The sequence below is a fragment of the Garra rufa genome, chromosome 20 (genome assembly GCF_049309525.1).
Source record: "Garra rufa chromosome 20, GarRuf1.0, whole genome shotgun sequence".
NCBI classification, from domain to species: Eukaryota; Metazoa; Chordata; class Actinopteri; order Cypriniformes; family Cyprinidae; genus Garra; species Garra rufa.
Window position 1 is genome coordinate 8,561,100 of NC_133380.1, and position 18,209 is coordinate 8,579,308.

An 18,209-nucleotide genomic window follows, 5' to 3' on the forward strand; every position below is an offset into this window, starting at 1 on the left:
TTGCAGTGCAGGTGAATTGTATCAGATTTGACGAGCTGAAAAGTATTTATGATGCCTGCACGAATTTCATAAAGCAGCTTCAGGGCTGATCTGTCGTTTTGCCGTTATCTCGGGCCTTGACAGCCTCGGTTGACAGTTTCTACTGTACTTAATATCAGATTCTGCTGGGGTATTACATCAAAATGCTGATGTCAAGGGCCGTTTTGTTACTGAGGCGGTACAAACCACACTGTACTGTCAGAGCTGCCGTCAATAATGCATCCCCTAGAGCTGAAATATGATGATGATTGCAAATATTTATGCTGTTTCTTGAAATCATGCATTCATGAGGTCATCAGTATTCTGTGTGTTTCGGACATGTTCTGAATATTTATATTGAGCTCGTGTTTAGTGGTTGTGAGTTGCATTTCTCTTCATGCGCTGTGATGTCTGCTATTCCCGACAGATTTCTTTGTGTTATGGCATGTTCATGTACAACTGCCTCCAAATTCTTGTGTTTAGTTGTGTTTAGTAGTTCATCTAAGATATCAGGTTCATGCTAGTCATGTATGTTCAGGTTGTACATCATTCCAAATGGGCGTTCACACTAACAGCAATTTCAAAGTGACCATAATTGATTGAGATATGACACAGCAAAGTCATGAAGCAGTAATAAGCATTAATGCAATTATCCGCCTACTAGTGGAAATGGTTTGTGCAATGCAATATAAAGCTAAAAAAAAATGTCTAGATTGACTAGCATACTAGAAATGATCAGCATTCCAAGTGAGTTTGATGTATGCATTTATGATGCATTATGAAATGCTGGAGTTTGCAGTTTATATACACACTTTTCCTTTTCAGCAGTAATCCCTGTCAGTGTGAACAGCCCTTAAAATAGTTTTGAGCATCGAACTGTAAGTTCAGTTCCTCATAGGTTGTCCAGCTCTGGCTCAAAGTCTCGTTGCTTTTTCTCGGTTGACATGCTCATGCTTTAGTGTTAATGTGGTTTGATTAACCGTGTGTTTCTGTTCTGTTTTTTTTTTTTACCGTCTCGCCAACTCTTTCTCTGTTCTGTCTGTTGGTCTTTCTCTTTTTCCAACCTCCTTCTCTTCCTCCTGTTCTTCCATTTTCCTTCATCTTCTGCCACAAAACACACATTTCTTGTTCAAAATTACTTGTCCATCCTCATGTTCATGTCCTGCACCTCTTCTTTCATTGTCTCCTCAATTCCTGTATTTAACTTATTAAAATCGACCTGTGTATCTATCTATCGTTCTATCTATCATTCTGTCGTTCTATCTATCACTCTGTCATCATTCTATCAATCTATTGTTGTCTCGTTCTATCAATCTATCGTCTCTATCTATCCATCTATCCATCCATCTATCTATCTATCTATCTATCTATCTATCTATCTATCTATCTATCTATCTATCTATCTATCTATCTATCTATCTATCTATCTATCTATCTATCTATCTATCTATCTATCTTTATCTTCGTTCTATCTATTAATCAAATTATATTTTGTATTGTTCTATCTATCTATCTATCTATCTATCTATCTATCTATCTATCTATCTATCTATCTATCTATCTATCTATCTATCTATCTATCTATCTATCTATCTATCTATCTATCTATCTATCTATCTATCTATCTATCTATCTATCTATCTATCTATCTATCTATCTATCTATCTATCTGTTGTTCTGTCGTCGTTCTATCTATTAATCTATTTATCTATTGTTCTATCTGTTGTTCTATCTATCTATTGTTGTATCATTCTGTCTATCTATCTGTATATATCATTCTATCATTCTATCTTTCATTCTGTCTATCATCGTTCTGTCAAACTATCATTGTCTCATTCTATCTCTCATTCTGTCGTTCTATCTTTCTATCTATTGTTCTATTATCGTTCTATCTGTTGTTGTATCTATCTATCTATCTATCTATCTATCTATCTATCTATCTATCTATCTATCTATCTATCTATCTATCTATCTATCTATCTATCTATCTATCTGTCTATCTGTCTATCTGTCTGTCTATCTATCTATCTATCTATCTATCTGTTGTTCTGTCTATCTATTGTTGTATCATTCTGTCTATCTATATGTATATATCGTTCTATCATTCTTTATCTTTCATTCTGTCTATCATCGTTCTATCAAACTATCATTGTCTCATTCTATCTCTCATTCTGTCATTCTGTCTTTCTATCTATTGTTCTATTATCGTTCTATCTGTTGTTCTATCTATCTATCTATCTATCTATCTATCTATCTATCTATCTATCTATCTATCTTTCATTCTATCTATCACTTTATCTTCATTCTATCTATTAATCAAATTATCTTTTGTATTGTTTTATCTATCATTCTATCTATTGTTGTATCATTCTATCTGTCTATCTATCTATCTATCTATCTATCTATCTATCTATCTATCTATCTATCTATCTATCTATCTATCTATCTATCTATCTATCTATCTATCTATCTATCTATCTATCTATCTATCTATCTATCTATCTATCTATCTATCTATCTATCTATCTATCTATCTTCATTTGTATTACCTCCATCCAACTTCATAACTCATTCACTGTGGCCCAGCCCCCCTCCCCCCGCTGCCCGCCCCTTGCCCCGCCCTGGTGGCAGAGCCCCCTCTGACCCTCCCCCCTCTGTGTCCGCTGCCCCCCAGCAGATTGGGGGCATGGTGTGGGACTTCCTGGGAAAGTGAGTGCTCTGTCCTGGCACCACGGCTCGGCTGCATTTATCTGTCTGCAACTGCTGTGTGCCTGCTTGATGCCTCTGTTGCACGGCTGTCTCTCATTCACTGGTTTTTCTTACAAACGAAAGAATATTTTTGATAATTAAAAATGCCAGATTGCATTGATATAAAAATCCGTGGACTGAGACAGCCCAGAAAATAATATTTGTGTATAATGTGTTCTGTGCATGTGTTGGGCTCTTTTCCAAACCCTAGTGAGATGCCTCACGTTCTAATATATACATAGGCAGCATCATAACCAAGTCCTCATAAGTTACTGATTAAAAAAATATTTAAACATTTTTTGTGGGCAGCAATTCAGTCATAAAAAACAGTGCCCAAAAGATCTGTATAATGCTATCATTTGATTTCAGGAGTGTCTGGTGCTGCATGTTGCTAAGCGAATAACTTAATAGAAATATTGACTTAAATAAAATATGATAGACCTTTCTCACAACTTCCGTATTTTGCACCGGAAATACGTAATTGCTGTGTAAACCTATTTCCGCCCCGGTATGCCGGTAACCTGTTAAACAACGTGAAAAACGCTTAACGTGGCTTAATGTATGTAAAAAACGACCAGGAAACCCCAAGTTTCTGTCAAACCTTACGTGGAACAAACATTAACTACTATCAAAAGAACGAGCCCTTATTCCACAGATAAAGTGAATAATATCACGTTAAGCGTTTTCTCCCCCATAGAAGCCCATTATAAGGAAACAGCGTAACGTGGTTTACGTACCTCAACAGCAACCAGGGAAAACCAAACTTATGTTAAATTTCCCTTATAATAAATACTTGCTGCTGTCAAAAGAACGAGCTCTTATTCAGCATATAAAGTGATCGCCCCCCATAGAAGTCCATTATAACAAACCATGTTAAGCTTTTTCCTTAATGGAGTTCTATAGGGAGAAAAGCGTGATATTATTCACTTTATATGCTCAATAAGAGCTCATTCTTTTGACAGCAGAAAGTGTTTATTATAAGTAAAATTTTAAGCTACGTTAAGCTTTTTTTTTGTATAATGGACTTCTATGGGGGGCGATCACTTTATATGCTGAATGAGAGCTCGTTCTTTTGAGAACAGAAAGTGTTTATTATAAGTGAAATTTAACAGAAGTTTGGTCTTCCCTGGTCGCTGTTAAGGTAAGTTAAACCAAGCTGTTTCCTTATAATGGGCTTCTAAGGGGGAGAAAACGCTTAACGTGATATTATGCACTTTATCTGTGGAATAAGGGCTCGTTCTTTTGATAGTAGTTAGTGTTTGTTCCAAGTAAGGTATGACAGAAATTTGGGGTTTCCTGGTCGTTTTTTACGTACGTTAAGCCACGTTAAGCGTGTATAAACGCGGATAAACTCTTAGTGGAAAAATGTATATCCTTTATCCAATTTGTTCCTCTTTGTGACGGAGTTTTCCTACACGACTCTTATGAGGTCGGCAAAAGTTATCTTTGGCAAACCAGCGAGGGAAGTTGTGTAGACGCTCTCCATTTTAATTTTAAATTACCCGGCTTTCTGCTGTGTTGACATTACACAGGAAGTCTGCATACCCTGCGATTGCGTATTTCCGGTTTCTGTGAAAAAGGTCTATTGCGAAATTAAATTATATAATTTCCCTCATTACATTTGCCATCTTGACCTTGCTGCAGTACATTCTGTGGTTGCCTTATATTAAAAAAAAAAGTTTGGGAAAGTAGTTTTAATTCTATTTGTAATAGTTTTTATGAAGTTTTATTTAGCAAGGATGCATTAAATTGATAAGAAGTGACAGTAAATACATTTAAAATGTTACAGAAGAGTTCTATTTCAAATAAATGCTGTTCTTTTGAACTTTCAATTCATCAAAACAAATACTGTAAAAAAAATTAAGTAGCTTTTTTTAGCATTAATAATAATGTTGTTTCTTGAGAAGTAAATAAGTATCATGTGACACTGACAAGAAAAAAAAACAATTTACCATCACATTAATAAATTACATTTTAAAACATATTCAAATAAAAATGAAAATGTTCACAGCAATTCTGTTCACTGTATTTTTGATCAAATAAATGCAGCCTTGGTGAGCATAAGAGACTATCCATAAACATAAAAAATCTTACAGAACCCCAAACATTTGAATGGTAATGTATGTAAAGAATACATTTAATGCTACCTTAGATTTTGGCCTAAACTACGCATCTTATACATTGCTGTCCACAGACTGCCTAAACTATGTTGCCTATAGGTAGGAAACTCACTAGGCTTTGAAACTGAGCTAATGTGTACATCAGTTTTTACTTTTATGATTATATCTGTTCTATGATTTTATTTATTTATTTATTTATTTTGGGGTATAATACAAATAGAATGTGAATTATCTCAGTTTTAATTGAAATGGTTCCTTAGTTTTATTTTATGTGTGATAACTGCAAACTTGATATATCTGTTGTGTTGATGTCTGCATGGCAACATGTTGATGTGTAGTCATTCTTTAAAATTACACCAAGATTAAAGGGACAGTTTACCTAAAAAATAAAAATTCTGTCATTAATTAGTCACCCTCATGTCATCAGGCTGATTTTCTTTCTCCCATGAAACTCAAAAGGAGATGTTGAGGGCTGTTCACACCAGTGCAACTATAAAGTTTTAATAATCATTTGAGTTCAATTGAAAATAGGGAGGTTCACAACACAAAAAAGTTGTCCAAATGAAGTTCTTAGCTATGCATATTACTAATCAAAAATTAGGTTTTGATATATTTACGGTAGGAAATTTAGAAAATATCTTCATGGAACGTGATCTTTACTTAATATCCTAATGATTTTTTTTTTTTTGTCAGATATGTTTTTATTAAAAGGAAATATTTGAACAGTGTACATTTCTTTTTCAGGGTACATTTTTTTCCCTTTTAAGAAGAGCAAAAAACAAAAGGGAACAAAACAACACTTAATACATATACACATAAACCCCCCTTACACCCAACCCCCCCTCCCATCTATTCTGCTCAGTGCATAATTTGAAATAAAACAGTTAGCAAAGGAAAGTACTCATTTAATAGGACAAAGTGAAGGAAAAAAGAAAAGAAAATACTAGTGGACAACTAGCTGCATAGTGTCCACATTATGGGATATTTGTCAGGTAGAATGATTTTCTTAAAATCATTAGGAAATATCCCAATATCCTAATGATTTTAAGAAAATCATTCTGAACCATATAATGTATTGTTGGCTGTTGCTCCAAATATGCATGTGCTACTTAAGACTTTTTTTGTGGTCCAGGGTCACATATATTCCAAATCTTCTCAAGTCATACAATGAATTTGTGTAAGGATTATATGTGACCCTGGACCACAAAACCAGTTATAAGGGTCAGTTTTTTAAATTGAGAGGTGAACAAATAAGCTTTCAATTTATGTATGGTTTGTTAGAATAGGAAAATATTTGTCCGAGATACAACTATTTAAAAATCTGTAATATGAGGGTGCAAAAAAATCTAAATATTGAGAAAATTCCCTTTAAAGTTGTCCAAATGAAGTTCTTAGCAGGGCATATTACTAATCAAAAATTAGGTTTTGATATATTTATGGTAGGAAATTTACAAAATATCTCCATGGAACGTGATCTTTACTTAATATCCTAATGATTTGAAGAAAAATCGATCATTTTGACCCATAAAATGTATTGTTGGCTATTGCTCCAAATATACCTGTGCTACTTAAGACTGGTTTTGTTCTCCAGGGTCACATATTATGCTTTAAGTTGTTATTTACTAAAAACATACAATCATATCTCAGGTTCTATCGAAGAAAGAAAATCATGCATGTTCAAAACTAAATAAAGGTGACTAAAAAATTCTTTATATTACATTAATGATTTGTTAACTAACGCTATTTTAAGCAATCTTGGTGTATTTTATTCCACTTGTTCTGCAGTTGTTTCTCTACTTTGCACACACACGCTTCTGTGATCTTTGTGCTTGCTGCTTGGTGTTGCTGGCATACGAGGGCTCTGACAATGAGCCCCGTTCCCTGACCCTTAAACACCCACCTGAACCTCTTGACTAGTCATCTTTCTGCTTCCTAACACGATCTCTCCTTCCCGTTCCCTCTCACTCTTCTGAATGATCCTCTCCATCCCCTCCCACCTCAGCCTGCGATATTCCCCTAAAACGGCCGTTATATCGGCCTGCATGAGACGTTCAGCAGCATTTCAGGCTCTGTTTTTGCTATGGGTGCTTTAGGTAGGGTCTAGTGTTCCTCAAGTAGGTTTGCACCCTCATGCCTGAGCGCTCTTGCCCTGTTTGTCACCCCGTGCGATCCCTCACCGCGGCTCGGCTGGTTGGGTTGCTGCATGTTGGCACTCTCACAGGCCCCTGCAGATCTGGACTCAGTGGCGTATCCACTGAAGGAGATGATTTGAGATGATAGCGTTGTGCATCCTGCCTTGCTGACCTCAGGAGCCGTTTCTAAGCTGCTCCTAGTTTCTCACGTGACTCTTTCCAGCTGTTTTCTGCTTCGTTTCGATGAATTCTAAAGTTTTGTTTTTCATTTCCTTCCGGTTGTGTTGTGGCTTCTCTTCCTTTCCGTTCCTGCCCTTCCTGCATCCTTCCTTCCTCCTCTTTCTCCACCATCAGTCTTGCTCCCAGGTAAGTAGGGTGTTTGTCAGGTGTTCACCCTTAACTCTGAGCAATAACCAAGCGTGTTTTGATCATGTGATGCTAGAAAAATAACTCACATTTGCTCATGTTTTCCTCATATTTGCATCTAGTGTGTTGTTGTCACAGTTATGAGTCATATTTTATGGTGATGTTGTGTTCTGTTGTTATTTGCACTTCGTAATCACACATACAGTGAACCCAAAATGTATTTGAACACTTAGAATTCACTCAGAATCTCATTGCATTATATAATGAAAACCAGCTGGCTTTTGCAAACAAATTATGACTTTTGAGTGTACGCATTGAAATCTCATACAATTTTTCCAGTACAAATTTCTAATCATTCCTGAATCAAGATGCATCTACTTGAAAAGGAGAATTAAAATTGTCTTAAATCAAGTGACTTAAAATGAGAAAAATAAAGACTTTTTTTTTATATAGAAAATATAAACTTTTTTTTTGTTTGGTGATAGTTGTTCATGAGTCCCTTGTTTGTCCTAAACAGTTCTTCAGAAAAATCCTTTAGTTCCCATAAATTCTTTTGGGTTTTTTTCAGCATTTTTGTGTATTTGAACCCTTTCCAGCAATGACTGTATAATTTTGAGATCCATCTTTTCACACTGAGGACAACTGAGGGACTCATATGCAACTATTACAAAAGGTACAAATGCACATTGATGCTTTAAAAGGAAAAACCATGCATTAAGATCCGGGGGGTGAAAACTTTTTGAATGTGAAGATCAGGGTAAATGTAACTTATTTTGTCTTTTGGGAAACAAGTATCTTCTGTAGCTTCTAAAGGCCAGTACTAAATGAAAAAAAAAAGATATTTAGACAAAAGAAGAAAAATGTACACATCTTCCTTCTGTTCAGAAGTTTTCAACCCCTAGCTCTTAATGCATAGTTTTTCCTTCTGGAGCATCAGTAAGCGTTTGAACCTTTTGTAATAGTTGCATATGAGTTCCTCAGTTGTCCTCAGTGTGAAAAGATGGATCTTAAAACCATACAGTCATTGTTGAAAAGGGTTCAAATACACAAAAAGACTTGAAAAACCAAAGAATTTGTGGGACCTGAAGGATTTTTCTGAAGAGCAGCAGGCAGTTTAACTGTTCAGGACAAACAAGGGACTCATGAACAACTATCACTAAAAAATAAACAGTATTAAGAATCAGGTGTATGTAAACTTTTGAACAAGGTCATTTGTATAAATACAACTGTTATTTTCTCTTGTGGACTATATGTAAACATAATTTATGTGAAATATATTATTCAGGTCAGTACGGAATAAAAAATAACATGCATTTTATATAATCCCTATTATTTTGGTAAAATAATGATCATTTTCAAGACTCTGCAAGGTGTATGATAACTTTTGACCTGAACTGTATATAAAGTCTTTAAATAAAATATTACTGATATTTGTACTGGAAAACAGGACAAAAATGCAGTATGATAATTAATTGGGATCATTCTATAATGTTTGGTTACATAGGGTTTTGTGATTGCTGTCAAATTCAGATATTCAGGTGACACACTGTATGTTTTCAAAGGCAAACCAAGGATCAAAATAAAAAGGGCCCAGGCATTAAGCTTGGTCCTCAGATGGACAAGAAAGGCCCTGGGAGTATCTTGCAAGACCAACGTAAGGATAACCCAATGGACAACCCAAAGGTGTGTGGGTATTTTCTATTTGATGGCTTTAAATAAAGAGAAAACAAGAAAAACAAACGTTTTTTTCTTTATTGTTTTGCACACATTTTTCTTTATTTCACAGATGGAGGAGTTGATGAATGTTTTGGAGAAGACGAGGCAGGAGTTGGATGCCACTAAGCAGCGTCTGTCCTCCACCCAACAGTCTCTGTCTGAGAGAGACGGCCATCTGACCAACCTCCGACAGGAACGCAGAAAACAGCTCGAGGAGATCCTGGAGATGAAGTATGAATCTTTGTGATCAGACTGTTTCTTACAACACAAAATGAAAAGTACCCAATGATTTACTCGCCCTCAAGCCAGCCTAGGTGTATTGTCTTCCTTCAGACAAATACAATCAGAGTTATATTAAAAAATGTCCTGGCACCTCCAAGCTTTTTAATGACAGTGAATGAAGTTTAAAAAGCCTAGAAAATTGTGTCCATATTTTAAGGGAACACATATGAAAGTTAGCGGAAGAAAGCCTATATTAACCCCCTGGAGCTGTGCGAAGTACCTTTTATGATGGATGGATGCCCTTTATTAGATTTCAAAATTTTAACACTCATTCACTGCCATTATAAACCTTGGAAGATCCAGGACATTTTTAAATATAACTCAGATTGTATTCATCTGAAAGAAGCAAGTCATATGCACCTAGGATGGCTTGAGGGTGAGAAAATTTGTATTTTTGGGTGAACTATTCCTTTAAATATTTGATGCCTAAGACGTCTTTAGTCTGCTTTAGTGTACATGCATGCATATCTCAGACTCTCTGTTCCTCTCAGACAACAGGCTCTGCTCGCTGCTATCAGTGAGAAGGATGCTAACATTGCTTTGCTGGAGCTGTCCTCCTCCAATAAGAAGAAGACACAAGAGGAAGTCCTGGCCCTGAAAAGGGAGAAGGACAGACTGATGCATCAGCTCAAACAACAGGTTAGTTAATTTCTGAACTCAGAAACTTATTTAATTACACCTAGTATTAAGATATTGTAGAGTGAAAATATTAATGTTTCATAAGGATGACAGATATTGAAATTTAATATTTATTGTCTGGGGGTCAGTATATATGTTAAGAGGACAATATTGTAGATATGTATGATTTCTGTTTTAAAAAGGATAAATTGAATAAATAGTTTGTATGTTACAAGTGAATTTAGGCCTTTAAATTGTACCATTAAATTGTACTGAATGAAAGATGGATAAATATTAATTTTGAAATCAGCTAAAGGAAATTTATTTAAGATTCAGCTTAATGTATATTGGAAAGACTGTGATTTATTTGAATAAATAACATTTCAGCATCATTACTCCAGTCTTCAGTGTCACATAATCCTTTAGAAATCATACTAATATGCTGGTTTGCTGTTCAAGAAACATTTTTATTATCATTTTCTAGGATTCTTTGAAGAATAGAAAGATTTAAAAATCAGCATTTATCTGAAATAAAATACTTAACATTGCAACATTATTTACACCATACCATTTTAAAAGCTTGGAAAAAAATTATAGAAATTAATACTTTTATTACTTACACTTTTGCCAGTGACTGGAGTAATGATGCTAAAAATTTGAAATCAGAAATAAATTACATTTTAAAATATATTCAAATAGAAAGCAGTTATTTTATCCAGTAGAAATATTTCAAAATTGTACTGTTTTTGCTGTACCATGGATCAAATAAATGCAGGCTTGGTGAGCAGAAGAGACTTCTTTAAAAAACACTGTTCAAAAACTTTTGACTGGTAGTGTATTTTCAGATGATTGCACAAGTTATCCAACTCTGAAAATAGCCAGAAACAATTAAATATCCAATATCAGCCATTAAACTAAAAAAATGGTGCTGATTACAGTATTGCTCGTCCCTATTTTTGGCTTCAGAGGGATGTTTTTCCCAAAATGTGGCCATATCAACTTACAACTATCAGGGAATGAGTCAAAGACAGTATTAGAAAATCTTCTATACTTTCTCTGAGGCGTGTAGCCACCTGATACCTTGTAAACTCAGCTTTGTCTTCAGGCAGTCTGTGCTTCATTGACTCCTGAAAATTGAGTAAAAGCAAACTGATTACATTGTTACAAGCCATTTAGAGATTTGTTTTCCATCCTGTGAAAATTTGAGAATCTATCCACCTTTTTTTCCGTAAATTGAATGGGTCTGGCTTCCGGTCTCATCCACGTCCAGCTATTTTTAGCTGTACAAACCAGCTCGTTTTGCTGCTTGATATTGAAAATTGGTGTCTTACCATGTTATTTTAAAGTATTATCTTAATTATTAACACGCTGGTTTGTAGTGCAAACAGTTTTACCGTTTACTGCACATCGTTATTCTTCTTGCTATTTCCCTATAACTGATAATGAACCAGAAGTCTCACTCTATATTTTTGGATATCAAAAATATGATGTGTCTTCTTTATATCCATTTTAGACACAGAGCAGGATGAAACTGATTGCTGACAACTACGAGGACGACCATTTCCACCCTCATGCTCCGCCTCCCCACATGCAACCTCAACCCCTTCATCCTCAACCCCAAACCATGCCACCGTACCCACAGCCCCAACACACCCAACACCCCCACCAGCCTCCCTATCCCCATGCACCCCATCCCCAACACCCACAGCCTCCTCCTCACCACCCTCAACACCCTCAGCAGCCGCCCCAGCCTCAATACTCCCACCCGCAACATCCCCAGCACCCTCAACCGCCCGGCCCACACCAGCACCCACCTAGACCCCAGCAGCCCCACGCTCAACACCCTCAACACCCCCAACACCCTCAACACCCTCAACACCCTCAACATCCTCAACATCCTCAACACTCGCAGCACCCTCATCCCGGGGTTCCTCCGCAGCAGCACCCCCATGGACCTCCGCCTCCGCAGGGCCCCCACCCTCAGCCCATGCAACACCCGCAACAGCACCCCCATCACCCCCAGCACCCCGGCCAGCAGGGCCCACACCCTCGACACCCTCCACCACACCATCGGGGTCCAGGCCGTGGACCGCCTCATCCCGGACACCGACCCGCCCCAGACCAGGTTTGTGCGGTAGCTTGACTATACAGGTCCATCTCAAAAAATTAGCATATTGTGATAAAGTTCATTATTTTCTGTAATGTACTGATAAACATTAGACTTTCATATATTTTAGATTCATTACACACAACTGAAGTAGTTCAAGCCTTTTATTGTTTTAATATTGATGATTTTGGCATACAGCTCATGAAAACACAAAATTCCTATCTCAAAAAATTAGCATATTTCATCCGACCAATAAAAGAAAAGTGTTTTTAATACAAAAAAAGTCAACCTTCAAATAATTATGTTCAGTTATGCACTCAATACTTGGTCGGGAATCCTTTTGCAGAAATGACTGCTTCAATGCGGCGTGGCATGGAGGCAATCAGCCTGTGGCACTGCTGAGGTGTTATGGAGGCCCAGGATGCTTCGATAGCGGCCTTAAGCTCATCCAGAGTGTTGGGTCTTGCGTCTCTCAACTTTCTCTTCACAATATCCCACAGATTCTCTATGGGGTTCAGGTCAGGAGAGTTGGCAGGCCAATTGAGCACAGTAATACCATGGTCAGTAAACCATTTACCAGTGGTTTTGGCACTGTGAGCAGGTGCCAGGTCGTGCTGAAAAATGAAATCTTCATCTCCATAAAGCTTTTCAGCAGATGGAAGCATGAAGTGCTCCAAAATCTCCTGATAGCTAGCTGCATTGACTTTGCCCTTGATAAAACACAGTGGACCAACACCATCAGCTGACATGGCACCCCAGACCATCACTGACTGTGGGTACTTGACACTGGACTTCAGGCATTTTGGCATTTCCCTCTCCCCAGTCTTCCTCCAGACTCTGGCACCTTGATTTCGAATGACATGCAAAATTTGCTTTCATCCGAAAAAAGTACTTTGGACCACTGAGCAACAGTCCAGTGCTGCTTCTCTGTAGCCCAGGTCAGGCGCTTCTGCCGCTGTTTCTGGTTCAAAAGTGGCTTGACTTGGCGTCTGTACACGGTGGCTCTGGATGTTTCTACTCCAGACTCAGTCCACTGCTTCCGCAGGTCCCCCAAGGTCTGGAATCGGTCCTTCTCCACAATCTTCCTCAGGGTCCGGTCACCTCTTCTCGTTGTGCAGCGTTTTCTGCCACACTTTTTCCTTCCCACAGACTTCCCATTGAGGTGCCTTGATACAGCACTCTGGGAACAGCCTATTCGTTCAGAAATTTCTTTCTGTGTCTTACCCTCTTGCTTGAGGGTGTCAATGATGGCCTTCTGGACAGCAGTCAGGTCGGCAGTCTTACCCATTATTGCGGTTTTGAGTAATGAACCAGGCTGGGAGTTTTTAAAAGCCTCAGGAATCTTTTGCAGGTGTTTAGAGTTAATTAGTTGATTCAGATGATTAGGTTAATAGCTCGTTTAGAGAACCTTTTCATGATATGCTAATTTTTTGAGAAGAATTTTGGGTTTTCATGAGCTGTATGCCAAAATCATCAATATTAAAACAATAAAAGGCTTGAACTACTTCAGTTGTGTGTAATGAATCTAAAATATATGAAAGTCTAATGTTTATCAGTACATTACAGAAAATAATGAACTTTATCACAATATGCTAATTGTTTGAGAAGGACCTGTATGTAACCTTGGACCACAAAACCAGTCTTAAGTAGCACAGGTTTATTTGTAGCAATACCCAAAAATACATTTTTGATTAGTAATATGCATTGCTAAGAACTCCATTTGGACAACTTTAAAGGTGATTTTCTCAGTATTTTGATTTTTTTGCACCCTCAGATTGCAGATTTTCTTTTTTTCTTATCTCGGCCAAATACCGTCCTATCCTAACAAACAATGGAAAGCTTATTTATTCAGCTTTCAGATGCTGTGTAAATTTCACCAGTGTTGGGGAAAGTTACTTTTAAAAGTAATGCATTACAATATTGAGTTAGTCCCTAAAAAAGTAACTAATTACGTTACTTAGTTACTTTTTATGGTAAGTAATGCGTTACGTTACTTTTGCATTACTTTTTAAATCTGGGCAGGGCTCACTTGTTTGTTTTTAATATAAAAAGTTCTATTTTTGGCAAATGTAAAAGCCTTTTTACACCAAAAGCCTCAGGTAAAAAGTAAATTCACGTCTGTTCAGTAGACCTCAGACGAAAAAAGTCAATTCTTCAGCAATAAAAAAAGGAAAACAAATGTTAGATTATCTTGAGTAATTTTTGCTTATTAGTATGGATGAATTGGATCATCGAAGGTCAGCAGCAAAGACATCGGTTAATAAAATGGGATTAAATAAAGAATATTTGTATTATTTAACATATTTAATTATTGCAGGTTTGCATTGAATTTCACTGTTTTGATTCATTTTGAGGAATACTGTATCTGTTTTTTTAGTGAGTGAGATGAATTAATGCATGTTCACATTTATTCTAGAACTAAAGTAACATCTTACTCACAATTTCTCTCAACATGGGGACAGGAGAGCTTTTAATCAATAAATGGGGGGGAAAGTAACGGGCGTTACTTATTTGAAAAAGTAACTCAGATATTTTTTTGTCAATTAAAAAGTAATGCGTTAAATTACTAGTTACTTGGAAAAAGTAATATTATTACATAACTTGCGTTACTTGTAATGCGTTACCCCTAACACTGAATTTCACTAAAAAAATGTACCATTATGACTGGTTTTGTGGCCCTGGTCACATATACAAAGTCTAAATCTGAACCTATTCTAATCTAACTAATAAGCTATATATTAGTGTATATTTTCTTTTGTGTACTTCCTGCTGTTCATCATATGACTGTTTCCAATACTTGTTTCTCACTAATTCCAAAAAATAGTGCCTGTTTTGGCACTATTTTTCTACTTAATTCACCTGTTAATCACTGTAATACAATCACTAAATTTCCTAATCTAAACAACCTGCTCTTTTACCTTTAACTCATCTAATTCTCCTCATTTCATGCTGACCTCTGGATATATTTTGGACTCGAAGGATGATGAAGAAGGAATTTGGGCATAACTATTTCCAAACCAAAGCTATGATGTTGTTTTACGGGGTGAGATCTTGATGCCTTAGATTTCTGAGATTTTGTAGATAAAAATGCTTTGCCAAACAGTATAGTTGATGATTGTTTTTTTTTATTGTTTTTTATTATGTTCTTAGACAATTCAGTCACTAAAGGAGGAGCACAGCCATGCCATACAGATGAAATCCAACATTGTTCACTTGGCCAGTCTTTATCTACAATCAGATTCATTCTTTTGGATGGGGCCCCATTTATTTCCATGCATTAAGGAAAGAGGCGGAGCATTAGTGTGAGTGGGAGGGCCAAAGCTGGAGATGACCACCTGAGCAGGTAAATACTACCAACAGAAGTACTAATACTTTATATAGTTTATTTATAGTTTATGTGTGTGTATATATATATTCATATATATGTATATGTTTATAGTTAAGTTACAAAGTTCATATCATACAGTGCTGTTGTGGTCAGTAAGGATACTATTAATTGATATACACTACCAGTCAAAAGTTTTTGAACAGTAATATTTTTTGTTTTTTGAAGAAGTATCTTCTGCTCACCAAGCCTGCATTTATTTGATCCAAAGTACAGCAAAAACAGTACAATTCTGAAAAATTTTTACTATTTAAAATAACTGTTTTCTATTTGAATATATTTTAAAATGTAATTTATTCCTGCGATTTCAAAGCTGAATTTTTAGCATTCATCCTTCAGAAATCCTTCTAATATTCTGATTTGCTGCTCATTTTTTTATTATGTTGAAAACAGATGAGTAGAATTTTTTTCAGGATTCTTTGATAAATACAAAGTTCAAAAGAACAACATTTATCTGAAATAGAATTTTTTTGTAACATTACAAATGTGTTTATCATCACTTTTAATCAATTTAAAGCATCCTTGCTAAATAAAGATGTACATTTCTATAATTTCTTTCTCAAAAAAATAAAAAGCTTTTGTAACATTATACACTATTTCATTCAAAAGTTTGAGGTCAGTATATATATATATATATATATATATATATATATATATATTTTTTTTTTTTTTTTTCAGATAAATACTGATCTTACTATTCATCAAAAAATCCTGAAAAAATGTACTCAACTCTTTTAAATATTGATAATAATAATAATAATAATAATAATAGTAATAGTAATAATAATAATAGTAATGATGCTGAAAATTTTGATTTGATCACAGGAATAAATTCAAATAGAAAACAGTTATTTTAAATAGTAAAAATATTTAAAAATTGTACTGTTTTTGCTGTATTTTGGATGAAGCATTTAAAAAAAAACAATAAAAATAGTGTAATTATAGTGTAAATATAAATAATATATTATAAAGAAATTAATATATATTCACCAAGTGCACATTCTATTGATCAAAAATGACCTTCATTTATTAAAGAACTAATGATGCCGAGTAACGATGCTTTAAATTCATCTTTGCATCACAGGAATAAATTATATTTTAAAATACATTTAAACAGAAAACATTTTAAATTACGCAATATTGCTGTTCCTAATGTATTTTTGATCAAATAAGTGCCGCCTTGTTGAGCATAAACTTTTTTCCAAAACACAGACATTGTGTAATATTAATGCTAAATGACACTCTAAAAGATAATTTTGCTGTTGTTGTTTCAGATGATTAAAAAAATAAATAAATGGAGAGGAAGTCTGCACTGAACAGAGACACAGTCACTTCCTGGTGCAGTCCTTTTTTTTTCTTTTTTCTAAAGACATTTGCCTTCGAAGACTCTCCATGCTCAGTCAACAATAGATGAGACACTGCAGCTGCTCCTTCCTGCCTGGTTTCCACTTGCAACCAGTGCATGCATTCAGCTGGCCCCGCCCCTTTCCAACATTGCCTCGCCCACTCTCATCTAGCTCCACCTCTGCACCCATACAAGCCTTGATTCTGTCAGCCTTGGTCATTTCTCTTTTTTATGTAATCCAATGTAAAATAATACCCTCGTAATTTCATTTTCATCCATCTTTTACGATCACATCTGCATTTGCAGTTTAAATCTTAAAGGGCAACTGTTGCCTGCCTTCAATTCTTTAGGTTTGTGCTATACATAATATGTACTTAGGTTTGAGTATGCACTACGATATGCATGTCTGTGCCACATTTAGTCTCCATCGTTGATTTTTTTAGCGCATATTGGACCTTGGTGGGATCCGTCACGTCTTTAGCGTTACCTCAGTTGGTCCTCAGAGGTAGTCTATGCAGAGTTCATTCGTCTCACAGATTATAACGCACATAACATACACCATGCTAACCAGAATTGGCCCTTTCTTTTCGCTCGTGCTCCACTCTGAACCCCAAGCCTGGTCTGCATGTAAGCTCTCGTGCACCTATGCACCTCCACCCCTTACAACAGGGAACATTTCTAATGGTGCTTCAACTGGTGCTCAGGGCCAAAACAGATGGAGACAGCCATGGCTACAACCATTTCTGTAACCTTCCCTGCATCCATGGCAAAGTTTCTTCGGAAGATAATCAAGATGTTCTCCCAAGCTACTGCTGCAGGTCGTAGCATTCGTCAAGGCCAGTCCAGCCTGCGTGTCCCATGAAGGGAATGTCCTTCTCCTTTAACGAACCGCCCCCACCAGGTACCGGCGGAGCTACCGCCAAATTCTCGTAACGTCTCAACATGGTGGCGAGTGCCTATTTATAAATAGATAGTAGATATATAGATAGAGAAATACTAGCTAAATAAAGTGTGTCTACTGTGGTCAGACTATTGTGTCAGAAATCAAAGGAAACTTGTTTGAGTCGTGTGTGTTATCATTGTCTGTTTGGCCCTCACAGTGCTCCCATGACAAGATCTTAGCACTGGGGTCTATGCAAAAAAAAAAAAAAGAATGATAAAAGGTCTTTCGCAGAATCTTCAGCTAGAAAAAGTGTTGTATAGAATATGTTGCACCTCACAAAAAGAACAAAAAATCTAACTGCAATGAGATCTGAAGTACTTTTGCAGCACAGTGGACTGAAACTTGTACTTGTGGGTTAGCTGTGTTCATACTGAAAGCAAACTGTAGTTCCTTTATTTCCAATGGGTTTTGGTTACTTAAGGTGGATTT

The 18,209-nt window shown here is 36.2% G+C and overlaps 1 protein-coding gene across 1 annotated transcript in view; it reads left to right on the forward strand.

Annotated features, from left to right (window-relative positions):
- erc2 (ELKS/RAB6-interacting/CAST family member 2) overlaps nucleotides 1–15,113 on the forward strand; it is a 76,318-nt gene extending 61,205 nt beyond the window's left edge. The window contains exons 13-19 of the mRNA XM_073826071.1: nucleotides 2,605–2,727; nucleotides 7,373–7,384; nucleotides 8,947–9,067; nucleotides 9,171–9,331; nucleotides 9,874–10,021; nucleotides 11,514–12,125; nucleotides 15,087–15,113. Of these exons, the coding sequence (XP_073682172.1) occupies nucleotides 2,605–2,727; nucleotides 7,373–7,384; nucleotides 8,947–9,067; nucleotides 9,171–9,331; nucleotides 9,874–10,021; nucleotides 11,514–12,125; nucleotides 15,087–15,113 (1,204 nt within the window). The remainder of the gene's footprint in view (nucleotides 1–2,604; nucleotides 2,728–7,372; nucleotides 7,385–8,946; nucleotides 9,068–9,170; nucleotides 9,332–9,873; nucleotides 10,022–11,513; nucleotides 12,126–15,086) is intronic.
- Nucleotides 15,114–18,209: the final 3,096 nt, after the last annotated feature.